Here is a 26782-nt window from a genome sequence, read left to right as displayed (position 1 = left end):
AACAGGGCACCCCCAAGGTACAAAGCAAATCCTGTAGACATTTATCGAACGCTGCTTTTCTTTTGTTGATGCGAAATAAATATCAACAAAAGATACAACACCATAACGGCAAGGCAAGGTTATTTCCTCACTCGCAGCACTTCACTACCGGTATTCGAACAACAGTTACAACTATACTCGTACAAAAGAAAATGGCAAACGTTGACAAACCCATGACATCGATAGAAAATACACTCAAGCACCCTTTTCAGTAAAAGAAAAATTAGTAAACTGGTTCATAAAACCTCAAAATCAATAATGAATGCGCACTTCATCAGCCCACATTTCCATCTCCCATCCTTTCACCCTTAGATCCCTAAAAGGCGATGTTGGAGGCCATGATCCGAGGCTGTCGCAATCGATGGCAGTTTCCAGTATCCGAGGCTTCTCGCGATCAACGACAAACCGAAAGGTTTCCATTTTGGGCGGTTTAAACTATCTCAATGGTTTTTGACGGCTAAGAATCTCCTGTTCCTTGAGGCGCTGCTGAAACCGTGCCAAGCGTGCCTGAAGGCTTACCAAACCAGAAGCCTTCCGCGACAACAGAAAGCTTAGCTGTGCCACGTAGTTGTCAATAAGACTACCTGGCTGATCGACCTCTGCTAATAGATTCATCTCCTGAAAAAAAAGCATGTCATGTTTAGCAGCATAGTGCAATGCTGAGACATGGAACTGGCAAATTTTTTTACTGAGATGAGCAACATAGAGTTGGACAACCATTTATTACCAAACACTGACATCTGTGGTGACATTTAAATACAACTGAGTAACTTGAACTTACTTCTCGTACTATCTCCATTGTACTTTCAATTTCCTTTCTGTGAGCTGCTATCAGCGCCTCTTCCTAAGATGCACTCAAAAAATAGATTTCATATCACATCTCTACTCAGGATCAAACAATATCTCATGCTGATTAAAAAAGACTTCACCTCAAGTATTGTGTTTATTTCCATATCTTCCTTCTCAGATTGCTTGGATAAAACCTGCGACGATGAGGTTGATGATGGCCTTTGCAGCTGTTTAAGTTGCTGTTGCTGCTTAACACCAGTCCGACTAATTTCAGGCCCACTTTCTTTTTTCATGTAGTTGACCTGCCTTTCTGATTTCTCATCCCTGTTAGCTTTTCTCCGGGGTGGTGAGACTTTTGTCACTTTCACCTCTTCTTGTGAATTTATTGATTCCTGAAGTGAATGTGTTTTACTATTAAAACCAGCCTGGTTATATTTCAAGTCCCCTCTCTCCCTATCATTCAAACCAGATCTAGTACTAGTTTCTTCTTTTCCTTTATGTGGATAGCTTGGAATCATACAATAGGAGTTTTTCTCAGGCTCAATGGAAGAATTGGAAGTGAAACTGTCAACACCTTTCCTAGAAGAATCAACAGGCCTAATTTCTTGAGTCTGCTCCATAGTCTCTTCAGCTTCACATGATAAAGGGTACGATGTGTAGGTAGATTCCTTGCCAGATGATACAGACTGCACAGCAAACTGCTCCTTTTTTGTGTTACCACCTTTTGAAAGACTTTTAACCCTGTTTATCAATCCGTGATATCAGTAAGATTTTTTCTGGAACGGCACAGGAGACCTGAGTGCCATTTCAAACAGAGAAACAAAAGGAGGGGAAACAAGAGGCACAAGGCATACTCTAGAAACACCCCAAAAACTCCAACTCACACCCACGCCCACACCTAAACTAAATGCAAATATATACAACCACAATCATGACCAAGGAATACTGGACCACACTCAAAGGGGGAGCAACTAAAGGAGCAGCTTGTGGAGCGCAGAGGATTAAAGCACCAAAGGCTGCTCCCAATACTCACCATCTGGAGAACCACTTGCACGTTTTGAATTGCACCCTCAGGCACACATGCCGAGCAAAAGTATATAAGAAACTAAAATATGTTGGATGGATTCTTCAGCCTGGTCACACAATAAGCAAGCAGCAGGATGAGGTAAACCCCGTCTGGATAATCTATCTGCTGCCCCGCACCGATTTTTGACCACAAACCACCAAAAAAATTACAGGGTGCCCAGGATCTCCAAATTCTCATCAAAGGTGCAAACTTAATAAACTCAAAAAAGAATGAACTGTATGCAGACTTACTAGAGTAGGAACCAGAGTAGAATTAACAACTAGATAACTCATAACTATAGATATATATTCAAAGTATGTGAGCATACATGTAAATTCAGTACAGTAAAAGAAATATTACCTGTCAGCATATCTTAACGTATTCAGTGTGTGTTCACATGAACCTGAACTTGGTGAAACGCAAGAAATCATCACTGTACGGGAGTTTCCAACAAAGGAGTCCCGAAGCACCTCTGTTAGCTTGCTTCCTCTGAAAGGAATGTGTATTTGATCGTTATCCAGTGCCCGAATACATTCCTTGAGAGCCAAAAGGCTCTTGTTGATCTCTGCACCTTCAATTCTGGCACAAGGCGTGTAAGCATAAGGAAAAATGAATATCATACAGCACGAGCACAATAAGCTGAAAAACCAAATCTAGTGCAAAAAAACAATACCTTGTTTGTTTGTCATTATCTGTTGTATCAGCACCACGCTCACTTCCAGCAAGATCAATAAATGACATTTTCCCCACATGCTTTGTATTCTTTGCTTCAATAGCATCTCGGTCTCTCTGTCTCCGGGTTTCAGTAACTGGGATATGCTTTTTCACAGACAATTGCAGAATAGCATGAGATCGTGAGGACTCTTCATTGGCTCCAGTTGTGCCTGTGCTTCTTGCAGCATTTCCTTTCTCAATGTATTCTTTGACAATCTGGACATCAGAAACCTCGAACTCCTGTAAACCAACAATACAGACCTGTTTCTTTCCGTCTTCTCTCATTAAGAGTTGCCTACAGAAAAGCAAAAGAATAAAAATGTAGCCTGATTTAAATACATAAAAGTAAAAAAAAATATCCACAAAACTAAGTCAAAAGGATAATATTGTGCCATGAAACTATGCAAACATAAGGAGGCAAAGGGAGGTCACTGTTTAATAGCATGGCCCAAGCCATCCGGAGGAGTTAGGCGGTTTGGGCATTTTAGACCTACAGAGATTTGGATGGGCGCTTAGAGTCCGCTGGTTGTGGTTGGGTAAAACTAAGCCCAACAAACCATGGGCAGCCTTCCCGGTCTCAATTCATGGGAAGGCACAGGCCCTTTTTGCTGCTGCTATAACTACAGAAGTTGGCAATAGGGCAAACACCAAGTTCTGGACTGGTCTGTTAGAGTGTGTGTTCCTATATGTATCCGTAGACGGTCTGGCAGCCTGGCACCACTATTGAGCTGTCGGCCCATTAAAGTTAGGGTTTACCCTGTGTCTCTATATATATGTAACCACCTCCTATGCAATACATCAAACATTCCACATAAGCCCACATGGTATCAAGCTAGGGTTTCATTCTCCCCTCCCCACCCCACAGCAGCCGACCACCTCCTGCACAGCTGTCGGCACCTGCTTCCACGTCGTCGTCCTCGGGAGGCTCATCCTCTCCCGAGGGCGACCTCCTTCTTCAGCGCCGGCACCTACTAAACCCCTTCTCCTCCATGGCGGACCTCCCCTGAGATGTCGTTCGTCTCTCCCTACCCACCTCTGACGGCCGTTCTGCCGGCGCCCCCACCAGATATGTCGCCGCTGCCTTCATGGCTGCCGACAGACCCCACTATGGCTCTCTCTAGTACCTCCTCTCTGGGCGCGTGCACGGCGGCCGCCCTCGTCCCCGACCCGGTCGCCGCCTCTCCTGCTCGTGCCCTAGACGCAGGCGTCCTCCATGCCCACGGCGCGTGTCCTGCTTGGCTGCTTCCCCGGACAACTCCCCAGAGCCAGGCTCCCAGCCGGACTGCGTCGCTCCCTGCGTCGTCGTCCCTGAGGAGTCCACCGAGCTCCTCCCCCATGGGGTCATCGCCCTAGGCAACCCCCCCCCTCGGTTGCGGACACGCCGCACGCCCCCTCCTTTGCCTGGTCGCGTTGCCACCCCCCTGACTGTGCCTCCCGTTGATCGGTGGCTCCCCGACGACTTCCCTCTCGCGCGAGCAGCTAGCGTCGGCTCTCCCGACGTCCTGCATGGCATGCTCGCCCCCAGCCTCGCGGGCCAGTGGCGGCCGACCTGCGCTCGCGCCCTGGCCTTCAACGGCCGGCGAACAGCGCCCCCTGCGGGAGTGCCCCGTGGCCGACGAGCGTCCATGGTGGCCAAGTTGCCGACGTGCTCTCCCCCAGCGCCGGCCTCCACCTCAACTGTGACATTTGATCCGGTCGGGAAGGCCACGGCAGCGACGGGTCCAAGGTTATTAAAACGACGAAACGTTGAAACGCTCATGGGTGAGTTTTAACTTTTAAACGGTTTAAACAAAGTTTAAACGTAGTTTTAAACAACATAGGGAAATTTTAATATATCATAATTTTAGGCAATTATATCAAGTCAAATACCAAACAGTGGGACAGTCAGTCTCTCTACTCTGTAGTCCTGCAGCAGTGGGACAGCAGAGGCGGGGCTGGAGGGGCTAGCAACGCCGGACGGGCGGCGCAGGAGGGAGGACGGCCTGGAGCGTGGCGGCACGCAGAGGCTCTGAGGCGGGGCTGGAGGACGGCCTCGAGAGCAGCGGCCTGGAGGGAGGACAGCCTGGAGAGCAGCTGCCTGGAGCGGCGGCACGCAGAGGCGGGCCTGGCGGCGCAGGAGGGTTGGAGCAGCGGCGGCCTGGAGGCTAGAGCGCGCCCTGGAGTGCGGCGACTGGTGAGAACGCGAGTTACTAATTGGGCTGGTGAAAGTGCGGCCTGGGCGGTAGTTTCTAATTGGGGTGGGCCAATTTCTAGCAGCAGACGCATTAAATGCCCGAAACGCGGCGTTTCACTCTATACCGCGTTTAAACGTCAAAACGCGACGTTTAAACGACGTTTTACGACGAATCGTAAAACGTTTTGTCGTTTCACTTCCTGTCAGCGTTTTATAGTTTAAACGACGTTTAAACGTCGTTTTAATAAGCATGGACGGGTCTAGACATGAAAACGACGATCCGGCCAAAGGGGCGACGGATCCAGCTGGGAAGGCCGCAGCAACGTGGATCCGACAGCCAAGGGGAGCGGGAGGGGCGCCACGCCAGTGGAGGAAGGGTAGACAGCCGTTGGGGAAGGGATCGCCCGCAAAGCCGCAACGGCTGCTACTCCCTCGCGTCCCACGGCGGATGCCTGCGCGCACGCCCGCGTGGCCGTGGTGGCCTCTACTGTGAGGAAAACATACGCACGCCATGGAAGGAGTGGCCGCGATTGGATCTTGACGAGGCCCCAGCGTGACCGAGCTCCACGGGTAGGGCGCTGGAGGGCCGAACGGCGTGGTCGCAGGGCTCAGGACCAGTAACGGCAACCCTGGGCGTGCTGCTCGGCCTTGCCGGGTTGGAGCAGGGCGGGGTGCAGATCGATGGCAGAGGGAGGACCTTAGCGTCCTGGTGGGGGCGAGCAGAAGAGAGGAGGGAAGACCGGCGACTGGGAAGGTGGCCGCCCCAGGAGGGAAGGATGAGCCTCCCGGAGACAACACACGGAAGCAGGTGCCAGCGACTGTGCAAGAGGTGGTCGACGGTTGTGGGGTGGGAGGGAAGGGAAATCAAACCCTAGCTTTGATACCATGTAAGAATGTAAATTATTGGATGTATTGCATACAGGATGGATACAAATAGATAGACTCAGGGAAAACCCTAACCCTAATGGGTCGGCAGCCCAATAGTGGTGCCAGCCCATCTACACATAGAACACACACTGTCTAACATTTCTTAAAGCGGTAAGGCGAGATAAGGTGTTGGACCACCGCCTGGACGCATAGGCAACGCTTAAGGCGAGCAAGGCGACACCTTATCAACATGAGAACCGGCAAAACATCAGCATGGAGGAGGAACAAAAAGAAAAAAGGAAAAAGGAGAAGAAAGGGGTAGGAAGCCAAGCCCAGCAGCCAACCCATATACTCCCCATGTTTCCCTCTCTCCCCCCACGATTGAGCTGCTGCTTTCCTTCTCTCCTCCCCTTGGTTTCCTTCTCTCCCCCCAGGATTCAGCCGCCGCCACTTGATTTCGCCGCTGCCACCTCCGATCTAGGTGCCGCCGGCCCCAATTCGGCCGCCACTGCCCCTGATCTCGCCGCCGCGGCCTCAGATTTGCTGCCTCCGACCCCAATTCAGCCGCCACCAGCCTGATTCAGCGGCGCCCCTTCCTCTTCCCCTCTGCCCTCTTGCTGATTTAGCTAGGCGACGCCTTTAAAACAGTGTCTACTAGATTAAATGAGTAAATTAAAAATATATTTCAGAATTATTCTGATGATGCTCGTTTGGTATCACAAATATTATTGTTCTTTCATATAAATTTAGCAAGACTTAGGACAAACCCAGAAATCTTTATATTTTATATGGAGGGAAGGCACATCAGCGTGAAAGTAGTACATGAAGATGAGCGCACAAGAAAAAAGGAACAAGAACCAAAATGACCACTTGTATTATACTCTCTCTCTATTTCAAATTGTAAGACATTTTGGCTTTTTTACATACATAGCTTTTACTATGCAGGTATTTATACATCTAGATACTTAGTAACGTAATGTATCTAACTATCTATGAAAGACAATATCTTACAATTTAAAACGGAGGGAGCACTTGAATTATACATAATAATCTGCAAGCAACCAAAGTGTATATCTGACCAATGACCCAAAAACAAAAATTCCGATGGATTATACTATGCCAAAAATGAACATAAGAATTCAAGTAACCTACCTCCTTTCGCTAAGAAGATCAAAGAGTTTGCCACCATAAATTTCAAAGTAGCTAAGCCATAACTTGAAATGTTGATTCCGATACATAGGTTGATGTAAAAGACAAACCATATCATGTGCAGCTCTAAGAGGTAGGGGTTGCATTGTATAGGTCTTGCCACTGCCTGCACATGAAGATTCATAAGCCAAACTACCAAGTAAAACAATAAAGAATTCAGGAGTAACAACTATATACAGGAACGGTCCTTATCATAATTCACCATGACTGCCATATGATCCAGCTGAGACAAATAAAAGAAGACCATGGCATTCAGACAATAGATAATTTAATAATTGCAACATGTAGTTCAAGTACCATCAATTTTAAGCACCTTTCCCCCAAAAATAATGTTCCCCAAACAGGGATCAAACTTATGTAAAAACTATTAAGGACGAGTTTGGGAACTCCATTTTTCCCAGGGATTTTTATTTTCCCAAGGGAAAATGAACTAATTTCCCTTGGGAAAATGTAAATCCCTTGGGAAAATGGGGTTACCAAACTAGCCCTAAACTGCCAATGTTTCCACACTAGTTGTACTTAGTGTCAAATCTCAGATGCTTGGATTTATCATGTCCAATGGGTCGTGCAAATCGATGCTTGCAATATCTCTAGAGTAAAATGCTTGACAAGCACAAAGTTTACCATTAAACAAATTGCAGTGGAGAATTTGAAGCATGGTAAACAGAATCACAAGCACAAGCTTATTTCCAAAGAGTTCACCGAGGAGATAAAACAAATAATCATTAGCAGAGCCAGGACATAAGTCACAATTACACCAAAAATAAAATAGACTTCTAGTGTTTAGCTTATATAACCTGTTTGGCCATATGCAAAGCATGTCGCTTTTGTCCTTTGGAAAATTAATGGTATAATAGGCTCCACAGTCTCACGGTACACCTGTTAAAGAAAACAGCAAGTATAATGTCAAAACATGTAGATGAATACAAGAAAGGGGACATTCTACAACATCCATTGAGGGCAGTGCAAGGTAATCATTTTAGAGATCAATAACTGGATATAATTATAATTAAAAATACCTCATCATTAGTTACATTCTCGCCCAAGACAGTGTCAAAGCAGAAATCATGCTTTTCCACATAAGCTGTCAAATCCACCTTTCAGTGAAAACAATATATTAGTATATTTGATATGAAAAGGTATTAAAAATGTTTGGAATGAAACTTATGTTCCTAAAGCATGTTGGCTCGTGCATCTATAAACACATTGATCAACAGAGCAAGCATACGATACACTTATATAAAATAGTAAAATAAGGAATGGTTTGTCTTTCCATCAGTCCAGCTTTATAGAAAGTTATTTTGCAACCCTGGTAAAAAACCTTGTTCGATTTCAATTATAGATAGTGACAACACCATGCAGATTATTATATAACAATGTACATCTAGGCCCAGAATCAACATACTACCCACTTCTCTAAAAGGACAGGCTAACTGCAGGGAGACGCAGTAGACCACAAACAACTCAAAATGCCGACTGAAATTGAGATCTTTGGACAACCAGAACATTCAATTTCTGAAATTCCTTGTGATTTTCCATTCAATCAGAACAGTCAACTTCAGCACTTCAAAGCATGCTTGTTAATTCAAGTTATAATACATAATTACCTAAATCATGCTGGCATCATAATTACTTAGTGTTGCTTTGTTTCTTAAGCGAAGCCAAGGTGAATATAAATATTGTCAACATGCAGGCTGTCCTACATACACAGCTACAGTGGTTATCATGTAACCCGTTGAAGGAGAACGTGTATTGCATCTTTCTCTTTCACAATCAATAAATATCATCACTAGCATCAAAAAATAATCAAACTATTCCAACAAACCCAATAAGGTAACTTTTCAATATTTGACAAAACAATTAACTATTTTTGTGAAACTACCATCACAGAAATAATTAAGTACTTTGGTGAACAGGCAGCACCTTTAGTTTAGGCTCATGGACAGTTAAGAATTGAGAATTGTGTACATCTATGATGTCTTCCTCTTTTCGAGATACCTCCTTTTTGTTCAGAGGTCTTTTCCTTACCTGCCAGTTGATGAGATAAAGCTTGTTTTCAATGAAATAGGAAATAAAGAGAGAGTGAATTTTGATTTAAATGTATGACAGTAGTGGACCAGAAGAAGGCAGAATCAACATACCACGACTTTAATCTTTGCTACATTACTTTCTCTTGCACTGACCACAGTGTTTTCTTTTTCGTTGGTGAAGGCACTCTGGTTGTCTACTAGACCTTGTTGGTTTTCTGCTATTACATCGTAGTCGTCATCATCCATTTCTTTTGGCATAAAAGGCGAAGGCTCAAATGGTTCTGATGCAGCATTCTGATAAGACAATAATATAATTAGATTAGATGCATGAAAATGATATCGCAACTCATGAAACAAATAGGGATATAAATTTTTAGAGAACATCTTAGTCAACAGAATCATCTCTCCAGTTTCTAGAAGGAACAGAAAGGAAGGGAGAAACAAAGTGTAGAGTGTAGACATGCATCTTTTGGAATACACCGTGCAGGTAAAATCTAGAGAAATACCTCAGAAAGAAGCTCGCTGTCATCCATTGCATGAAGATCCAAAAGGCCAGCCCCAAATTCACCTCTAAGTTCAGGTGAATAAAATCCATCTACAGGAGCACCACCAGCAAAGCTCTGTCCTGTTGAAGTATAGGGCTCGGATATAGATGCAGATGCTAATCCACCATTAACATTTAGGCTCCTCAATAATGTATAAAGCTTCTGTTTCTCCTCGATTGTTTGTGGTCCATATCCCTACAAAAAACAATACTACCATATTGTTAAACTACATAAACACGACCAGTGGCAGCAAATGTGCATTAATAAAGCACCTACGAGCAAAAACAAATTGCATATACTTCAACTACATGATAGGCAATAATAAAAGCACAAAACGACATTCAAACTTATCAAACTATGAGAACCAAAGGTTCAACATAGGAACCTTGCACATAGATCTAATATGAACTGCAGATTTCAGATCACTGCATAGTTGTTAAGGCGGCAAGGCGAGGTAAGGCGATTGTCCCCCTTTTTACCTTTTAAGCGATAAGGCATAAGGCAGGGATTAAAAGTACAAACCAAAGGTAAGCGGCGATTCCATTATGATAATTTCTGGAGCAAGATACCAGGGTTTCATGAGGCTGTTCAACAGAATTGGTGCGCTCCCGTGCAGTCTACCTGCGCGGTTGAGCGCCTTTTCCTTAAGTTGCAGCGCCTCGGTAAAGGCCTACAACATTGGGGGCAAAAGGTGGGAAACATCAAACTCCAATTGCAAATGGCAAAGGAAATATTGCATCGACTAGAAATTGCAAGGGGAGTTGGAAACTCTCCAATAGTGAGGATTGGTTGACAAAGAAGCTAAAGTTGCACTGCCTTGATCTTGCCTCCCTGGAGCGCACCATTGTTCGGATGTGCTCTAGAATTCTTTACCTTCGGGAGGGGGATTGCTAACACTTCCTTTTTCCACCAGCAGGCCCGCTTTAGAAAGAAGAATTTCATTGCAAAGCTCCAAACTGAAACTTCCCTGGCTGTTACCCAAGAGGAAAAACAGGAAGCAGTTTTTGACTATTATGAAAGGGTCTTAGGAACTGCCGAAGATCGGACTTCCACTTTAGACCTTTCTGAAATTGATATACATCAACATGATCTCTCTAGTCTGGATGCTCCTTTTACTGAGGAAGAAATCTGGGCAACTATTAAGGACTTACCCTCTGATAAAGCCCCAGGGCCTGATGGCTTCACTGGACGATTCTATAAAGAATGTTGGAGTACCATTAAATATGATGTGATTGAAGCTTTTGCTGCCATTTCAAGGGGTAATATCTTCATATTCAGATTGCTCAATACGGCCTTCATCTCCCTTCTGCCCAAGAAAGTCGATGCTAACCAGGTGAAGGATTACAGGCCCATAAGTTTAATACATAGTTTTGCCAAATTGGTGAGAAAAACTTTAGCAAACAGACTGGCGCCAGTGCTGTCCTCTCTTGTTTCCACGACTCAGAGCGCTTTTGTCAGGGGAAGGAATATTCATGATAATTTTCTCTTTGTGCAGCAAATGTTGAAAAGCCTTGCATAAGAAGAATGAAGCACATGTGCTTCTCAAATTAGATATATCTAAAGCTTTTGACTCTATTTCTTGGCCTTTCCTTATGGAGGTTGAGGTATGTGGATTTTGAACAGCGTTGGTGTGATCTCATTAGTCTGCTGCTGTCCACCTCTTCCACCCGCATTCTTGTGAATGGGGAGCCTGGGCTGCCAATTTATCATCATCAAGGCCTTTGTTGGAACTCACTAACACGTGGTCGAGCGAGTCCAAACAGTGGGAGAACAGGAATGTTTTGATGCTTAACAACACGGTGGATTAGAGCAACAGTGTTTTTTCAGCGTGTCCCATCAGGGTACAATGCAGGGGTATTTATAGGTAACCAAGGGACAGTCTCACCTTGGTAAATACAGTTATGCCCCTGATTACCTACGTTATTCCTGGAATATTCCCCCCTCAAGAGTTATTACAGGTCATTACAGTGTGGTTAAGTACAACACGGATGGGCACACCATTTATCCTACCTGCGTTGTGGCTTACAAGTGGGGTCAGGCGACCCAGGGCAGTTCTGCACGGGCCTGCTTTATTAACACGCGCGGGTAGTGACAGTAGTCTTCGTCTTAGGGCGCCGGGTCTTTGGGAATCGACAAGGCCTTCGCCTTTCCTAGCCGAACCGGGAACCGGCAAAGCCTTCGATTGTCTTGGCGGTCCCTCCGTCTAAGGCCTTCGCTTGGTTGGAGTGGACTTCGTTTTCCCTCCGTCATGATTTATCATGTTCACGTTAGAAATGAACCGAGCGAGGGGGGCATTCAGCCCTCGCCCCAACACTTGCCCCCCTCGCTCGGTTCATTTATAACGTGAACAGGATAAATCATGACGGGGGAAAGCGAAGTCTACTCCAACCAAGCGAAGTCCTTAGGACGGAGGGACCGACAAGGACAAGCGAAGGCTTTGCCGGTAAGTCACATGGGCTGAAAAAAAATAGCAACAATGCATGGCATAGCTTATGGCATTCCGTCAAACACCATATGTGCGCTAACGATATCAACGACAAGAAACCCATGCCCTCATGATTCAGAACGTCTCCTCGTTCAAGAATCTCCCTTACTGGTGTGCACCACATACCATTGCAAGTACTGCATGCTCTCAAGATTCACGAGCTTCTCCTAGCCACCAAGAACTGACCGTTAAGATGAGACGGCTGCTGTGCGGGAGTACCTCAACAAGAGATTTCACCTCTGGATGTAGCGGCTGAGCAGGCCATGGCGAAGCAAGATGTCTTCTCATTTGATTTCGTAGGTGCCAACTTAACTACAGGCCTCAAATCTCTACCAGAAGCAGAAGTGAAAGCCTCCGAACAAACACGAACCTGCTTCATTGCTCAGAGCGGTGGCGACGAGTGCGAGGGGAACTTTCCGAGTGGGCGCGGGAGCGAAGGCAGAGACGTGATAGCGAGCACTGAGAGAGCCTCCACATTTGGCGGGCGCTGACGTTGTCCGCTATATTACCGGAGCATTTAGCGTGCCTTGCTGGAGGGAAAAAGGAGGCTGACGTCCGCTACATTTAAGGTATCGGATCCTTTACCGGACCTTGCTGGACACAGCCTCATGTTCTTCACCTTGGTCATGGATACTCTGAATTCTTTGGTTAATTATGCTACAAATAACCATCTGCTTCAGCCCCTTGCTGTCCACATCATGCCAAGCATCGGATTTCCTTTTATGCAGATGGTGCAGTCATTTTTTAGGGCCTTTTTTTTGAAAGCGCAGGAGAACTGCGCATCATTTTAATTAGAGAAGAAAAAAGGTCCAAAATGGACCAAGGTACAAAGCCCTAAGCAGGCTTACTCAAAAAACGAAAAAACACAAAACACACACCACTCCCTAGACCCTGTGAAGGTTACGTGCAAGCTCTAAGCCAAAGCTCTGAAGATGCTTGGCACCAGCCGTAATCCAACACCCAATCTCATCAAGGAAGACGCATCTGATAGAGCTTAGCGAAGGGGTCTCCCCATCAAAACAGCTTTGTTGCGGTGGATCCATAAACACCAGGCCCCTAAGATAATGATGTTGTTCATGCCCTTTCTCTTGCTTTTATGAATCTTCTTACTTGTTTTTCGCCACCAATCAGCAAAGGAGACCTCATCTCCAGATGGAGAGAGATTACCAACATTCAATCCAAACAGAATGGAATGCCTGAACTGTCTTGCAAAGACATATGTACACAAAATATGTTGTATGGTTTCCTGCTCTTGATCACAGAGTAGGCAAGACACTGGGTGGTCCAGACCTCTCTTCTCCAATCTATCTGAAGTCCAACATTTGTTCCGAATGGCCAGCCATAAGAAAAACTTGCACTTAGGGGGAGCCCAAGATTTCCAAAGCCTCTTCCAAGGTTCAAACGTAATAGCTCCCATAAATAAAGCCCTGTAACAAGACCTAGAAGAAAACTGACCAGAGGAAGTATGCAGCCAGGTGTGAATATCCGCCTCCTGAGTTAACACAATAGTGCTAACAGCATCCCAAATCAGCAAAAATTGTTGGATCCCCATCCAGGAAAGAGGTGTCAAGATGTCACTGATCCATTGCTGTCCTCCAAGAGCCTGGGCCACTGTTCTAGTGGAGACAATAATTTTATCAACCTTGGAAACGACATCAGGAGCAAAATCATTGATGCAGCCGCCATTTATCCATCTATCAGTCCAAAATAAAGTGTTGTTTCCGTTGCCCACCGCAGTAATAACCGAAGCATGAAAGAACTTCCTGACCTGCAACGGCACAGGCAGCATAAGCCCATGCCAGGGCCTGTTTGAATCTGTTTTCTCCAGCCACAACCATTTAGCTTGCAGAGCCCAGCTCTGATAATACAAATTTGGGACCCCAAGCCCACCAAATAGAAGCGGCCTTGTAACGACATCCCAAGAGACTAAACAATTACCTCCATTCACGTCCTTTCTGCCTCTCCATAAGAACCCTCTGCGAATCTTATCAATCGATTTGATCACCCACTTGGGAATACTCATGGCAATGAGGAGATAAATAGGGATGGCAGAGAGAACAAAACGCACCAACGTCGTCCTGCCAGCAAGATTAAGTAGCCGAGCCTTCCAATTGGGGAGTCTATCTGCTATCTTCTCAACCCAGTCCAAAAGATCTGCCTTTCTGAGCTTTCTATCTGATATTGGAAGACCCAAATAATTACAGGGGAAGGACGCCGAGCTGCAACGAAGAAGGTTGCAACCCTGCTGCACAGCCTGGTCGCTACATTTAATTGGGATGGCGCAGCTCTTGTTCATATTACACACCAGTCCAGACGCTGAACCAAAGCAGTCCAATATTACCTTAACACAATTCAGATCTTCCACTATAGGTTTAACAAACAGAACCACATCGTCAGCATAAATAGAAATTCTGTTTCGGACATTCCCTTCCAGAAGGTTATGGAGCAGCCCCCTATCTTCAGCTAGCAGAAACATACTACTAAGGACGTCCATTATTAGCACAAATAGCATTGGGGAAAGGGGATCACCTTGGCGAAGCCCTCTCCGATGCCTAATAGGAATACCAGGAGATCCATTCAGCAGCACCTGAGTGGATGATGAAGCCAACAGATTCGAAATCAAATTTCGCCAAATATTTCCAAATCCAAGGTGAGAAAGCACCTCAATGAGAAAAGCCCAAGAAACGGAGTCAAAAGCCTTGGAGATGTCCAATTTTAAAAATAAACTTGACTCTTTTTTGTGAAGAGATTTAATAGCGTGTTGCACCATCATGTAATTATCATGAATCGATCTTCCTTTCACAAAAGCACTTTGGTTAGCAGCCACTAACTTCTGAAGGTGGGGGCCAAGCCTATTAGCAAGCAACTTGGTAACCAATTTAGCGAAGCTGTGAATTAGGCTAATAGGCCGAAAATCCCTGGCTGACAAGGCCTCCGTTTTTTTGGGATAAGCACAATATATGCAGAATTCAGCAGCCCCAAACTGTGAGCATTTCCAAAACGAAGATAGTCCAGCGCAGCCATAATATCTGTCTTAATGATGTGCCAAGCAGATTTGTAAAACCTCCCAGTGAAACCATCAGGACCAGGTGCTTTATCATTGGGAAGGCTTGCAATAGTATCCTGAACCTCCCTTTCGGAGAAAGGAGATTCTAAATCGCTTAGGTCAACTGGATCCCTGTGGCAATTTAACAAATTAAGAGTGAAAGGTCTCTGGATTTCAGTCCCCAAAAGATCTGAAAAGAAATTATCCAACAGCTCCTGCATCTGGTCATGATTAGTCACAGTCCTGCCCTCATCCTCCAAATGAGAAATAAAGTTTCTCTTTTTTCTAAAGCAAGCCTGCATATGGAAAAAACTTGTATTTGCATCCCCTTCCTTCAAATATTGTATCCGAGACCTTAATCGGGCAATTGTCCTCTGTAAAGAGGTTAGGACGAGACAATGTTGTTTCAGCTTTCGCAGCAACCAAACCTCTTCCACAGCCAGGGTCCTAACATCCTGGGCAATCTCCAGTCTGTGCAACACCTCGCGAGCCAAACCCAATTGAGTCCCAACATTACCCACCGTTTTGTGCCCCCAAGACTGCAGTCTCTTGGACAATCTCCTCAGCTTCATGGACACTTTCTCAAGAGGACAGAAACAGTGAGCTGGCTGATTCCAGGAGGCAGCAACCTCCTCAAGGAACCCAGGGAGCTTAAGCCAAAAACTTTCAAAATGAAATTTGCGCTTCCCCCTAATATCCATCTTGAGTTTGAGAGTCAAGGGACAGTGATCAGAGGCCACAGTGGCATTACTAAAGAGCATACAATCCGGAAAAAATTCTTCCCAGCTGTTAGTGCAGAAGACATGATCCAGCTTGACAAGGGTAGGATCTTCTCTCTGATTTGACCAGGTGAATCTCCTCCCACAAAGCGGTAATTCCTTTAACTCCAGAGAATTGATCCAGCTTCTGAAATCTCCCATCAAAGCTCGATTGATATTGGAATTATTCTTATCTTCTGCTCTATAAATCATGTTAAAATCCCCAGCAATGATCCATGGCCCTTCACATTCATTCCTGACCACACCGAGCTCCTGAAGAAAGGCAAGTTTAAGGTTATCTTGATGAGGCCCATAAACACCTGTGAACCACCAGAGTTGACCTGACAGCAACTGAAACTGAACTGACACCGAAAACTCCTTGATGACAGAAACTCCAGTGGAAAGGTTTCTGTCCCGCCACGCTACAAGAATACCCCCTCTGGTTCCAATGGCTGGGCTAAAAATAAAATTACTTTAGGGCCTTTTCAAACTGATTTACTTGTTATCAAGCATATTCTTGATATGTTTAGCCACATCTCTGGACTGCATACTAACCTATCCAAAAGCTCCATTGTTCCCATTCATTGCTCTGATGAGAGGATGTTATTGGTGGAAACTCTGGCTTGTAACATTAAGGAGTTACCCTGCACCTATCTTGGACTGCCCCTTGCTGCCCACAGACCCCCCCCCCAAAGGAGTCCTTGCAGCTGCTTGTGGATAAGGTTGCAAATTATCTCCCTGGGTGGAAACCTTCCTTAATGAACCGGGCTGGTTGTTCAATCATGGTCAAGGCTGTGCTAACAGCTTCACCTGTATATCTTATGTTAGCTGTGGACCTCCCAAAATGGGTTATCAAGGCAGTAGACAAGATAAGGAGGGGCTTCCTATGGATGGGATAGGAAAAGGCTCAAGGAGGTAACTGTCATGTGTCTTGGGAAAATGTGCAGAGGTCTCTGGAATATGGCGTCCTAGGTATTTTGAGTCTTGAGAAGCTGGGATGGGCCAAAAATCAGATGGCTCTGGGCACAAAAAACTGACCAGCCTCGGCCTTGGGCTGGTTTCCATATTGAGATCCCCATAAATGCTAAGGCTCTTTTCAACTCAGTAGTTACCTCAATTGTAGGCAATGGTGAGAAAATCCTATTCTGGAAGGACAGGTGGCTGAATGGAAACTGCATTGCTGATTTCGCTCCCCATCTGAATCAGATTATCCCTAAAGAGTGGCTAACCGGAGAACAGTAGCAGCAGCTTTAAATGATCGCCAATGGGTGGCTGACATTCGTCGGAAACTAACGGTACAGGTGCTGGAAGAATATGTCCAGGTTTGGGACCAAGTGGAAGGAACAATCCTACATCATGATATGCCTAATACATATAAGTGGAGGTTATCCCAGACTGGTTATTACAGTAGCAAGTCAGCTTACGCTGCTTTCTTCAATGGATCCATCAAGTTTGCACCTTGGAAGCGAATGTGGAAGAGTTGGCCCCCCTCCGTTGCAAATTCTTAATTTGGTTGGTGTTCAAAAATCGCTGTTGGACAGCGGATAGGCTAGCTAAAAGAGGGCTATCTCATCCTGAGGCCTGCCCTCTCTGTGATCAGGACGAGGAAACCATCCACACCTTCTGGTTAGCTGTGTTTTCACTAGACAGCTCTGGACGCATATTTTCCAGGCTCTGAAACTACAAGATTTGGCTCCTACTTTGATTGAGTCTAGCTTCCCCAATTGGTCGAGAAAAGTGTCTAGACTTATGCCAAAAGAAAGGAAAAAGGGTCTGAATTCGTTAATCATCTTGACAGCCTGGGAGACTTGGAAGCACCGGAATTCACGCGTCTTTGAAAATGCAAGGCCCTGCTTACACAGATTGGGGGGAATGCAAAAAGTGGGGGTGGGCTGGAGCTTCAAAGCTTTTGGACTTCAATGTCTGGGCCCTGTCCAGGAATGTATGATTCTCCACAGTCCCTTTCTGGAGGTTTTCCCCAGGTTTTTGTGCTCTCTGTTGGTTGTGTAGTTAGATTTGCAGCAGGTCTTTTTCTTTAGAGTTTTGTTGCTGATCTAGTTTCAGGTTTTTCTATCTTTTTTTTCTATTGTTTCAGTTTGGTTTGTAGGGGTGTGTATGGTTGTTGTGTTCTCTGTCCGGCCATGCTGGACGATCCTATTTCTACTCTTCTTAATGAAATGACCGCAGACCTCCTGCGCCGTTCGAGAAAAAAAGGCTTAAGCAAAGGCAACGCCTTAAATATAGTTAAAAATAGAAAAAAAAATTATTGATATTTGAGAAAGTATTTAGCACAAAAATATTTAAAAAGAAGAGAAAAAGGTAAAGAAAAGAAAAGGACTAGCCCAGTCAGTCCAATCAACCTACAAATACACCCAACTAGCCCACTAGCCCATTGAAATTAGGTTAAGCCCACTTCCTCTCTCCATCTCTCCCAGCCAACTCCCTCCTCCCAGTTGCCTCATTCCCAGTCCCAGCCGACTCCCTCCTCCCAGACGCCTCTCCCTCTCTCCTAGCTCCCTCCCTTTTTTTCTCAAACAACGCAGGAGAGCTGCGTGTAATTTCATTAAGAAAAAAGATAACAGTACAACACATGAGGGGAGGCATGAGGTCCACCCCTCACCACACATCACTCTAGAGTACAAGTTTGCCACACGCAAGGACAAACCAACGACCCTACATGACAAACTTAGGCGCCTAGCCTTCGCGCCCCACCGTGCAGCTCCTTGAGTGATTTGTTACCGGCAAGACAACAGAGCTCACACTCCTTACCAGCTCTCTCCCTCTCTCCCTGCTGGCTCCCTCTCTCCTGTGTCGGCGCCGCCGCGCCGCTGCTGGAGCAGCCACCACCACCCCACCAGCTGCCGACAGCCTCTCCCACTCGCCTTAGGTGCAGGAGTAAGGCGAGCAAGACGCCTTACGTCGCCGGGGCGCCTTACCGCCTAGGCGTCACCTAGGCGATGTCTTAACAACTATGGATCACTGTCAATGAGTAAGTCCTAAGATGCGCTGATTCTGATAAACTGTAAAAAAAATCATGGACAAACTAAGGCATGCTTACTGTGTCAATGCAGTAGCAGTAGCAGAAGCCATGAAACTAAGACGGTGAGTGAATCGTGGGATAACACAAAACGAGAAGGAAAGAATAGACAAGTTATCTCCAAAAAAGAGAAAAAAATGGCATATCCCAATAAGTTCAAGAAAACAATGCATAGAAACAATGATACTGAAAGTGCAAGCAATTCACACATTCCCTCCAATTTTCTTTCTGAATTCTCATTCTAGCATGTTATCAAAATTCCAAAGTTTGACAATTAATATGGTTAAATTGTCAAGCTTGACTGCAGAAATTATATTACTGGACATTTTGTTTTAAAATAAATTCATAAAAGGTAGTATGGCATAACAATTAATGCTCAAACTTGCATCTTGGAAGCCGCAAAAAATAAAAAGCATCAAATAAGGAGTATCATGTTTCCCAGTGGCATAGAAACAATCATACAATACAACCAAGTCATGTGATTATGTCATGCATGTAATATGTTCTATGATATTTTTTAAGAAAAAGAACAGTGTCTTTCCCATTATCATTGCAGCTACTAGAAATAGTGGACACTGAAATTGTTTGCTAATTCAAATAGATCCGATTTTGCTAAATATTAGGTTGAAGCCATGTGGATTCATCAAGTCCAGCCAGAGGATTTCGTCTTGATTCTACCTGATGAAGAAACTGCCTCAAGGGTGCTTAATGATGGCAAGGCATATAGGGGGCCTCATTTCAGTTTGAAGTTCAAGCGCTGGTCGAGGTTTACTCATGCATCTTCGACGATCATGTCTGGTATGGTGGAGGTTGAGATTAGAGGAATCCCAGAGCACGCTTGGTTTCGTTCTACGGCAGAAAACATCTTGAGAGACTCTTGCTGGATTTCGGACGTGCATCCTGATACTTTGCAAAAGAAAGATTACTCAGCCTTTCGGGTCAGTGCTTGGTGTTTTGATCCTGGAAGACTACACCGTGATATGGACCTTCTCATCGTCGAGCCTGGATTGCACGCACTTGAGAAGAGATGCCTCACTTACAAGATCAGTGTGAGCGCTACCCTGTCAGAACTATCTGCGGCGGACCTGGGGCCTCCACCGCCCCCACCTCCGGCGTACGGCAGGAGACCTGATGGTGATGGCGGCGGCGGCGAGGACCAGGACCCCCAGTCTCGTCGTTCGAACGGGTCCCTGTTCCAGAGGCGACCGGTTCATCTTCGCCTGGGCCCGCAGCTGCCGTCAGGACGCGGTGCTGCAACTTTGGCGCCTCGGGCGGTGTTTCCCGCGCCGTCCCTGTTCCTGCGGCGATCGGTTCATCTTCGCCTGGACCCGCAGATGTCGTTGGGACGCGGCGCTGCAACCCTGGCGCCTCGGGTTGCGCTTCCAGCGCCGTCAACGACCTCGGGAAGGGAAACAGCATATCCGGTGAGAGATCCTGATCGAGATGCGCTGCCTTCTTTGCGCATTGATGAGACACCGGTTTCCGAGGAGCCCCAGGAAGACAGAGAGACTACCGTGACAGTTATGGTGGGACAGATCTCCCCGGGGAAGATAAACAGTCCCCGGATTGAATGCGACATGACTGTTGGAACGTCGTCTGAGATGGTGGGCTCACCCCGGAACCTGATTGGGCCGCCTGAGATGGCCTGGAATGCCTCGGTCTCGCCCCTTCGGCCAACTGGGCCGCTTGAGACATGGCTCCCAAGGCCTGTCTCGCCCCAGCCTTGCCTGACGCTAGAGACGAGGCTTCCAGCGCCAGTCTCGCCCCACTGTCTACCTGGGCTCCTGAACACGACGATGCCTGGGGCTGTCTCGCCCCACATTCGAGCAGGGATGCTTGAGATCGTGCCTTCTGTGCATGTCTCGCCCCGGCCTCGAGTTGGGACGCCAGAGATGACCCCAGATGATGTCTTGCCAATTGAAGATACTAGGACACTGAAGATGGCCTTGCCTGCGCCTGTCTCACCTCAGCATCCGCCTGGGTCGCTTGAGACAGCTGCATCCTTGCAGACAGAGCCAACTAGAATGCTGAAGGTCTATTACCGCAGAGGGTCAAAAGCAAGTCAATTTCACGACGGCCAACAAGATGGAACAGGAAGGGAGTTGTTGGCAACAGAGAATGGGCATACAACTGATCCAAGACCTGATACCCTCACAGCCATGGGTGCTCCGCTGTCTGCGACAAGAAAAGAAGAGTTCCTCAACAAAATCTGTAGAAGACCTGACGCTTGTCTGCTGATACCAAATAAAAACAGCAAGAAAGCAACTCCTCCCTCTCCAACAACACATGCTGCTGCGCCAAGACGAAGCCGACGTGTCGCTGGAGCTGGATTGGAATTCAGCATGCAAGATTGGGGTGGCAGGGCCACCAAAAAAGCCATGAAAGCCCTGCAGATTATTACTGAAGATGAAGGCATCAGTCAGGAAGCCCTCAAGGCTTATGCAGAGCTTTTCAAGCACCCACTTTCTCAGCTCCAGGTGGAGGCCTTGTCAGCCCTTTTCGGTTGGCCCACGCCACCAGAAGGGCCTGTTTGAAGCCTAGGTTCCTCCCCCTGTTCTTTGTGGTAGTGTTCTGTAGACTGTTATCCATGAATCCAAACAAAATTTTATTCTAGAATGTGAGAGGACTGAACTCCTCAGTACGGCAAGACTCAGTCAGAGAGCTTGTGGACTCTTCCCAAGTGGATGTGGTTTGTGTCCAGGAAACTAAAATGCAAAACATTTCAACAAGAACTATCCTCTCCATGCTTGGAGCTGAGTTCTCTGATTACGTCTACCTGCCATCAACAGGTGCAAGTGGTGGCATCTTGATCACTTGGAAAAGACATATAGGTCATACAGGGCAGCAAAGAATCGACAATCACAGTGTTTCAGTCCAGTTGTGCATGGAGCAAGGGCAGGCTTGGTGGCTTACCTGTGTGTACGGCCCTTAGGGAGATGATGGAAAAATCCTTTTTCTTCAGGAACTCAGAGATGTCAGAACAGCCTGTGCTGGCCCTTGGTTGGTGGCTGGGGATTTTAACCTCATCTATAAAACATCAGATAAGAATAACTCCAGTTTTAATAGAGCCATGATGGGTCGTTTCAGGGATTTGATCAATGATCTTGGCCTCAAGGAGATTCCGCTGTTAGGACGCAAATTCACTTGGTCTAACCAGCAAGATAACCCTGTCCTTGTTAAGCTTGATAGAGTGTTTTGTACTGTGGATTGGGAGCTAACCTTCCCCAGAGTTCTTCTTCATAGTGCTGCATCACTTGATTCGGACCACTGTCCTTTGCTTCTGGGACTCAGTGACAATAGGCCTGGAAAACGACGTTTCCATTTCGAATCCTTTTGGACCAAGCTTGAAGGTTTTCAGGAGGAAGTGCATTCAGCATGGAACTCAGACGAAGCTGTCAGATGCCCTTTCCAGACTCTAGAGAAGAAGCTAAAGATGACAGCAAGAAGACTGCAAGGTTGGAGTGACAAGCAGGTTGGGCATGTAAGATTGCAGTTGGCTTTGGCAAAGGAGTTGCTGCATAGACTGGAGATGGCACATGATGAAAGACCACTTACCCCGGCAGAGATCTGGCTTAAAAACAGGCTCAAAAAACAATCTTTGATGTTGTCCTCCTTCAAGCGAACCATGGCAAGATTAAGGTCAAGAATTTCATGGCTCAAAGAGGGGGATGCGAACACAAGATTTTTCCATATTCATGCAAGGCATCGTAAGAGGAAGAATTTCGTGGCCATGTTGGTTGATGGAGATCGTATCCTAACCAACCACAGTGAAAAAGCAGCAGCAGTGGATCAGTTTTATACAAACCTCATTGGACAATGTGGAAACAGGGAAAGGACTATTGATTTGGATGCCCTTGGACTGCCTAGACATAATCTGGAGGATCTAGACTCCCCTTTTTCAGAACAAGAGGTTTTGGAAACCATTAAAGGCTTGCCTTTGGATAAGGCCCCAGGGCCGGATGGATTCACAGGGCGATTCTATAAAGATTGCTGGGGAAGTATTAAAGCAGAGGTTATGGCTGCAGTTAGGGCAGTTTGGAGCAGGAATTTCAACAATTTCTACAAGCTCAACACGGCCTTTATTACCTTGATACCGAAAAAAGAGGGGGCAGAGCAGGTCAAAGACTTTAGGCCTATTAGTCTTGTGCACAGTTTTGCAAAACTAATCACCAAGATTCTTGCTAACCGGCTGGCCAAAAGGCTCAATGAGCTGGTCTCTCCGATTCAAAGCGCATTTATAAAGGGAAGGTTCATCCAAGATAATTTCATGTTGGTACAACAAACTGCAAGGTTGTTTCACCAGCAGAAATTGCCTCGCCTACTCCTCAAACTTGATATCACTAAGGCCTTTGATTCAGTGTCCTGGCCATTCCTAATTGAAGTCATGCAGCAGATTGGTTTTGGTCATATCTGGAGGGATATTGTTTGTGGGTTATTGGCCTCCTCCACTACACAAGTGCTGCTCAATGGTTCCCCGGGGGAACGTTTAGCCCATAGGAGAGGGCTCAGGCAGGGAGACCCCCTCTCCCCCATGCTATTCATCCTAGTTATGGATGTTCTTGGCCTCTTATTCGCTAAAGCTGAAGAAGCAGGTTTGCTACAGCAGTTATCTAGAAGAAAGAAGCTCCATAGGATTTCTATTTATGCAGATGATGCGGCTGTGTTTTTACATCCTACTGCTGAAGAAACTTCTATCACTCTAGACATCCTGCAACTTTTTGGAGATGCTTCTGGCCTCATAAATAATGTGCAGAAATCAAATGTATATCCTATTCAATGCTCCGGGGGAAATTTGATGGAAGTTCAGAGTTTGCTGCCTTGTGAGATGGCAACCTTCCCCTGCAGATATTTGGGACTCCCCCTATCCTTGCATAAGCTTTCTCGGCAGCAGTTCCAGCCCTTTGTTGAAAGAATTGCAGATCAACTCCCTAATTGGAAAGCTGACTTAATGTCTAGAGCAGGAAGGAGAATTCATGTGCAACATGTTCTCACAGGCATGACAGTTTATTTAGCAATGGCAATTGACATCCCACAATGGGCCTTAGATGCCATTGATAAGATAAGAAAGGGTTTTCTTTGGAGAGGCACAAAGGAAGCAAAGGGAGGACACTGTTTGGTTGCCTGGGGAAAGGTGTGTCGTCCCCTTCAGCTGGGAGGCTTGGGAATCTCTAGTCTCCCTGAGCTTTGTTGGGCTCTCCGCATGAGATGGCTGTGGTTGCAGAAAACAGATTTGGGGCGGCCTTGGGCAAGTCTTCCCATACAGGTCCCAAACAAAGCTAGGGCTTTTTTCTCTATGGCTCTTGTTTCTATGGTTGGGGATGGTTCAAACACCTTGTTCTGGAATGATAGATGGCTGCATGGCACTCAAATCGCTGATATTGCCCCTAGCCTGCACAAGTCAATTCCAAGAAGAATTGCTAACAAAAGGGCGGTGAAAGAAGCACTTGTAAACAGGAAATGGATTTCAGATATTAAGGGGGCTCTTACAGTAAGAGTCTTGGTTGATTATCTAAACCTTTGGGAATCTCTTTCAGGGATTGAGTTACAGCCAAACATAAGGGATAAACATGTTTTCAGCCTTGCTGCAGATGGTAAATACACAGCGAAAGCAGCTTATAATGGCCTGTTTTTAGGATCTGCTACTTTTGATCACTACAAAAGAATCTGGAGATCTTGGGCCCCCTCAAAGTGCCGTTTTTTCATTTGGTTGGTGGCACACAACAGATGCTGGACTGCTGATCGTTTGGCCAAAAAGGGCCTGAATCACCCGCAAAGGTGTCTTCTTTGTGACCAGGAAGATGAAACCATGAACCACCTCCTTATTTCCTGCGTCTTCACAAGAATTTTCTGGTATATGCTCCTAAGGAAATTTGGGTTACATGCCCTGGCCCCACAGCCTGGCCTCACATCCTTCTTAGAGTGGTGGAAAGGGGCTACTGAGGCAGTGCAGGGAATGGTCAAGAAAGGGCTGAATTCTCTCATCATATTGGGTGCCTGGAAGATATGGAACCTCCGCAATAGATGTGTGTTTTATGGAGAGACCCCCAGCCTCTCTCGAATCCTGCAGCAGGCTGATGAGGAGAGAAACCTTTGGGAGCTAGCAGGGGCCAAGGGTCTCTCCTTTTTGGCTGCTCCTTTGTCGGTAGCCTGAATTCCTAATGGATTTGTTTCTTTATGCTTGTTTCTGGCCTCCGTAAGGAGAGCTATTGTACTATGTATTATGTTTCTCCTCTTCTTAATATAATTAAAGGCGCAGTTCCCCTGCGCTTTCGAGAAAAAAAATCATTAAGTTACATTTACCCCCTAATTGTTAAACGATGACAAAGATTTGGAGCCATGTTTCATGTATGAATTTAATATAGAGCAAACTATGCAGACCACATCTTATCTTATAAGAAAATGTGGCCTACAATCAGAATCAAGGATACATTCTTTCCTCCCACTAGTTACCGGTACCAGTTTAAGGGTGCTTTTGGTTGGGCCTATGGGAGCTACTTTTGCTTCCGAAAAGCCAAAAGCCAACAAAAAGGTTGCAAACTAGAAGCTAATTTTCAGAAGCAGCTAATTTTGGTTAGTACAGTTTTGAAAGCACCTTGGATCATGCTTTTGGCTTTCTTCTTTCCAAAATGGTGCAAATAGAGAGTTGTTTCACAGTTGTTTCAAGAAAAATAGAGATAGAAGGTGAGTTTTATACTTGTTTGAACCAAACAGCTTACGCCTTTTCCATAGTCCACAATCTACCGTAGTTTTGCCACAGCCCACATATCACAACAGCTTTTTTAAAAGCCACAGCTCAATCAAAAGCACCATAATACTATGAGAAAACATATTTGAAATACAGTACAGATGTAATAACTACCCACACCCAGCAAAATAACAATAATAACAAAGCCACATGCACACCATCAGCAATATTTGATCACTAGTAAACTTACCATGCAATGTGTAAGCTCACTTTCTAGTTACTTCCTTAGCAGTTAGCACAAGGTTCTGCAGTAAACCCCTTGTTAAGTTACAAACTCAAACAATCAAGCTGTGCGAGCTACCGGTAAAAATCCAAGACATAAAAGGATGCTAATCCCCCGGTCTTTTCCACTGACATCCTAGAATCATTGTTGCCAAACTTTGAAACTTTGGACTATCAACATGTTTAAATGTATGAACTATGACGATTGGCTCGATGAGAAACATGCAATTTCTTTCACTAAAATCACTTTGATAATAATATAAAGATGTAAAATGAAATTTAAGAATGGATGTTGTTTAAATGTATATGAGCTATATTCAGCAAGTGTGGCAAAACTCAGTGGATTCCGGCCATTTCTATAACGGGATAAATGCAAGAAGAATCCAAAAGATACATGGTTACAGGTACGGTTCCATGGATTCCGTTATACAGACGTACAAAAGATATATGGTTACAGCCGGCGAAGAAACCAGAAAGCACAAGTCCAACGCGTAATAGGCAAGACACGGAATCTTCGACAGACCTGCATGAGAAGACTCGGGAGAAGGCCGCCGCCGCCACCGCCACTCAGGCCACCAACGCGAAGGTCGCCGGCCCCGGCCCCGCCTGCGGCCGAGGACGCGGCGAGGTGCTGCAGACCTGCGGACTGCAGCCACCGCGCCATAACGGCGTCGCCGGAGTCCCCCGCGGCGGCTGACGAAGCCGCGGCGGCGGCGGAGGCGCCACCTCCGCCGCCGCCACGCTGGGACCGCTTCTGAGGCGCCAACTTGGCGTCAGGCGCCGGTGCCGGTGCCGGCGCCGGCGCTGCGCGAATCCTGGTCCTGGCGGAATGCTAGGCGCGGAGCCGGCGAGATCTGGCGCTCGAGACGGCGCTCAGATCTGTACGACGAGGCCGGCAGGCAATGCCGATCAGGCTAGCGCCGAATTGGGTGGGACTCGAGGCGGATAGGGGACGGGGTGGATCGAATTGGGGGTTGGTGCGAGGGCGAGAGGATCTAGGGATTGGTTTGCGGACGCGGAGGAGATGGAGTTCGAACTTTGAAGGTGGTTCTGAAAT

At 46.2% G+C, this 26782-nt stretch overlaps 1 protein-coding gene across 3 annotated transcripts; it reads right to left on the bottom strand.

The window, feature by feature from the left end:
- On the bottom strand, positions 1 to 26782 carry LOC100382371 (uncharacterized). 3 transcript variants are annotated; one of them, XM_008657001.3, is made up of 12 exons: positions 25694 to 25711; positions 9394 to 9627; positions 8999 to 9181; positions 8781 to 8885; positions 7877 to 7954; positions 7655 to 7736; positions 6801 to 6963; positions 2568 to 2903; positions 2255 to 2473; positions 969 to 1569; positions 821 to 883; positions 1 to 657 (listed from the first exon to the last, which is right to left on the bottom strand). In XM_008657001.3, exons 1-12 carry the CDS (start codon positions 25694 to 25696, stop codon positions 475 to 477), a joined length of 2250 nt encoding a protein of 749 aa, XP_008655223.1. In that variant the 5' UTR covers positions 25697 to 25711; the 3' UTR covers positions 1 to 474. The 3 variants fall into 3 exon arrangements, with proteins under 3 accessions (XP_008655223.1, XP_020397816.1, NP_001168587.1); XM_020542227.1 differs by lacking the exon at positions 25694 to 25711 and adding an exon at positions 14447 to 14509; NM_001175116.1 differs by lacking the exon at positions 25694 to 25711 and adding an exon at positions 26249 to 26782 and having other exon boundaries at positions 126 to 657.

The sequence above is a fragment of the Zea mays genome, chromosome 8 (assembly GCF_902167145.1).
Source record: "Zea mays cultivar B73 chromosome 8, Zm-B73-REFERENCE-NAM-5.0, whole genome shotgun sequence".
NCBI classification, from domain to species: Eukaryota; Viridiplantae; Streptophyta; class Magnoliopsida; order Poales; family Poaceae; genus Zea; species Zea mays.
This window is presented reverse-complemented; position numbering and strand designations above follow the sequence as displayed.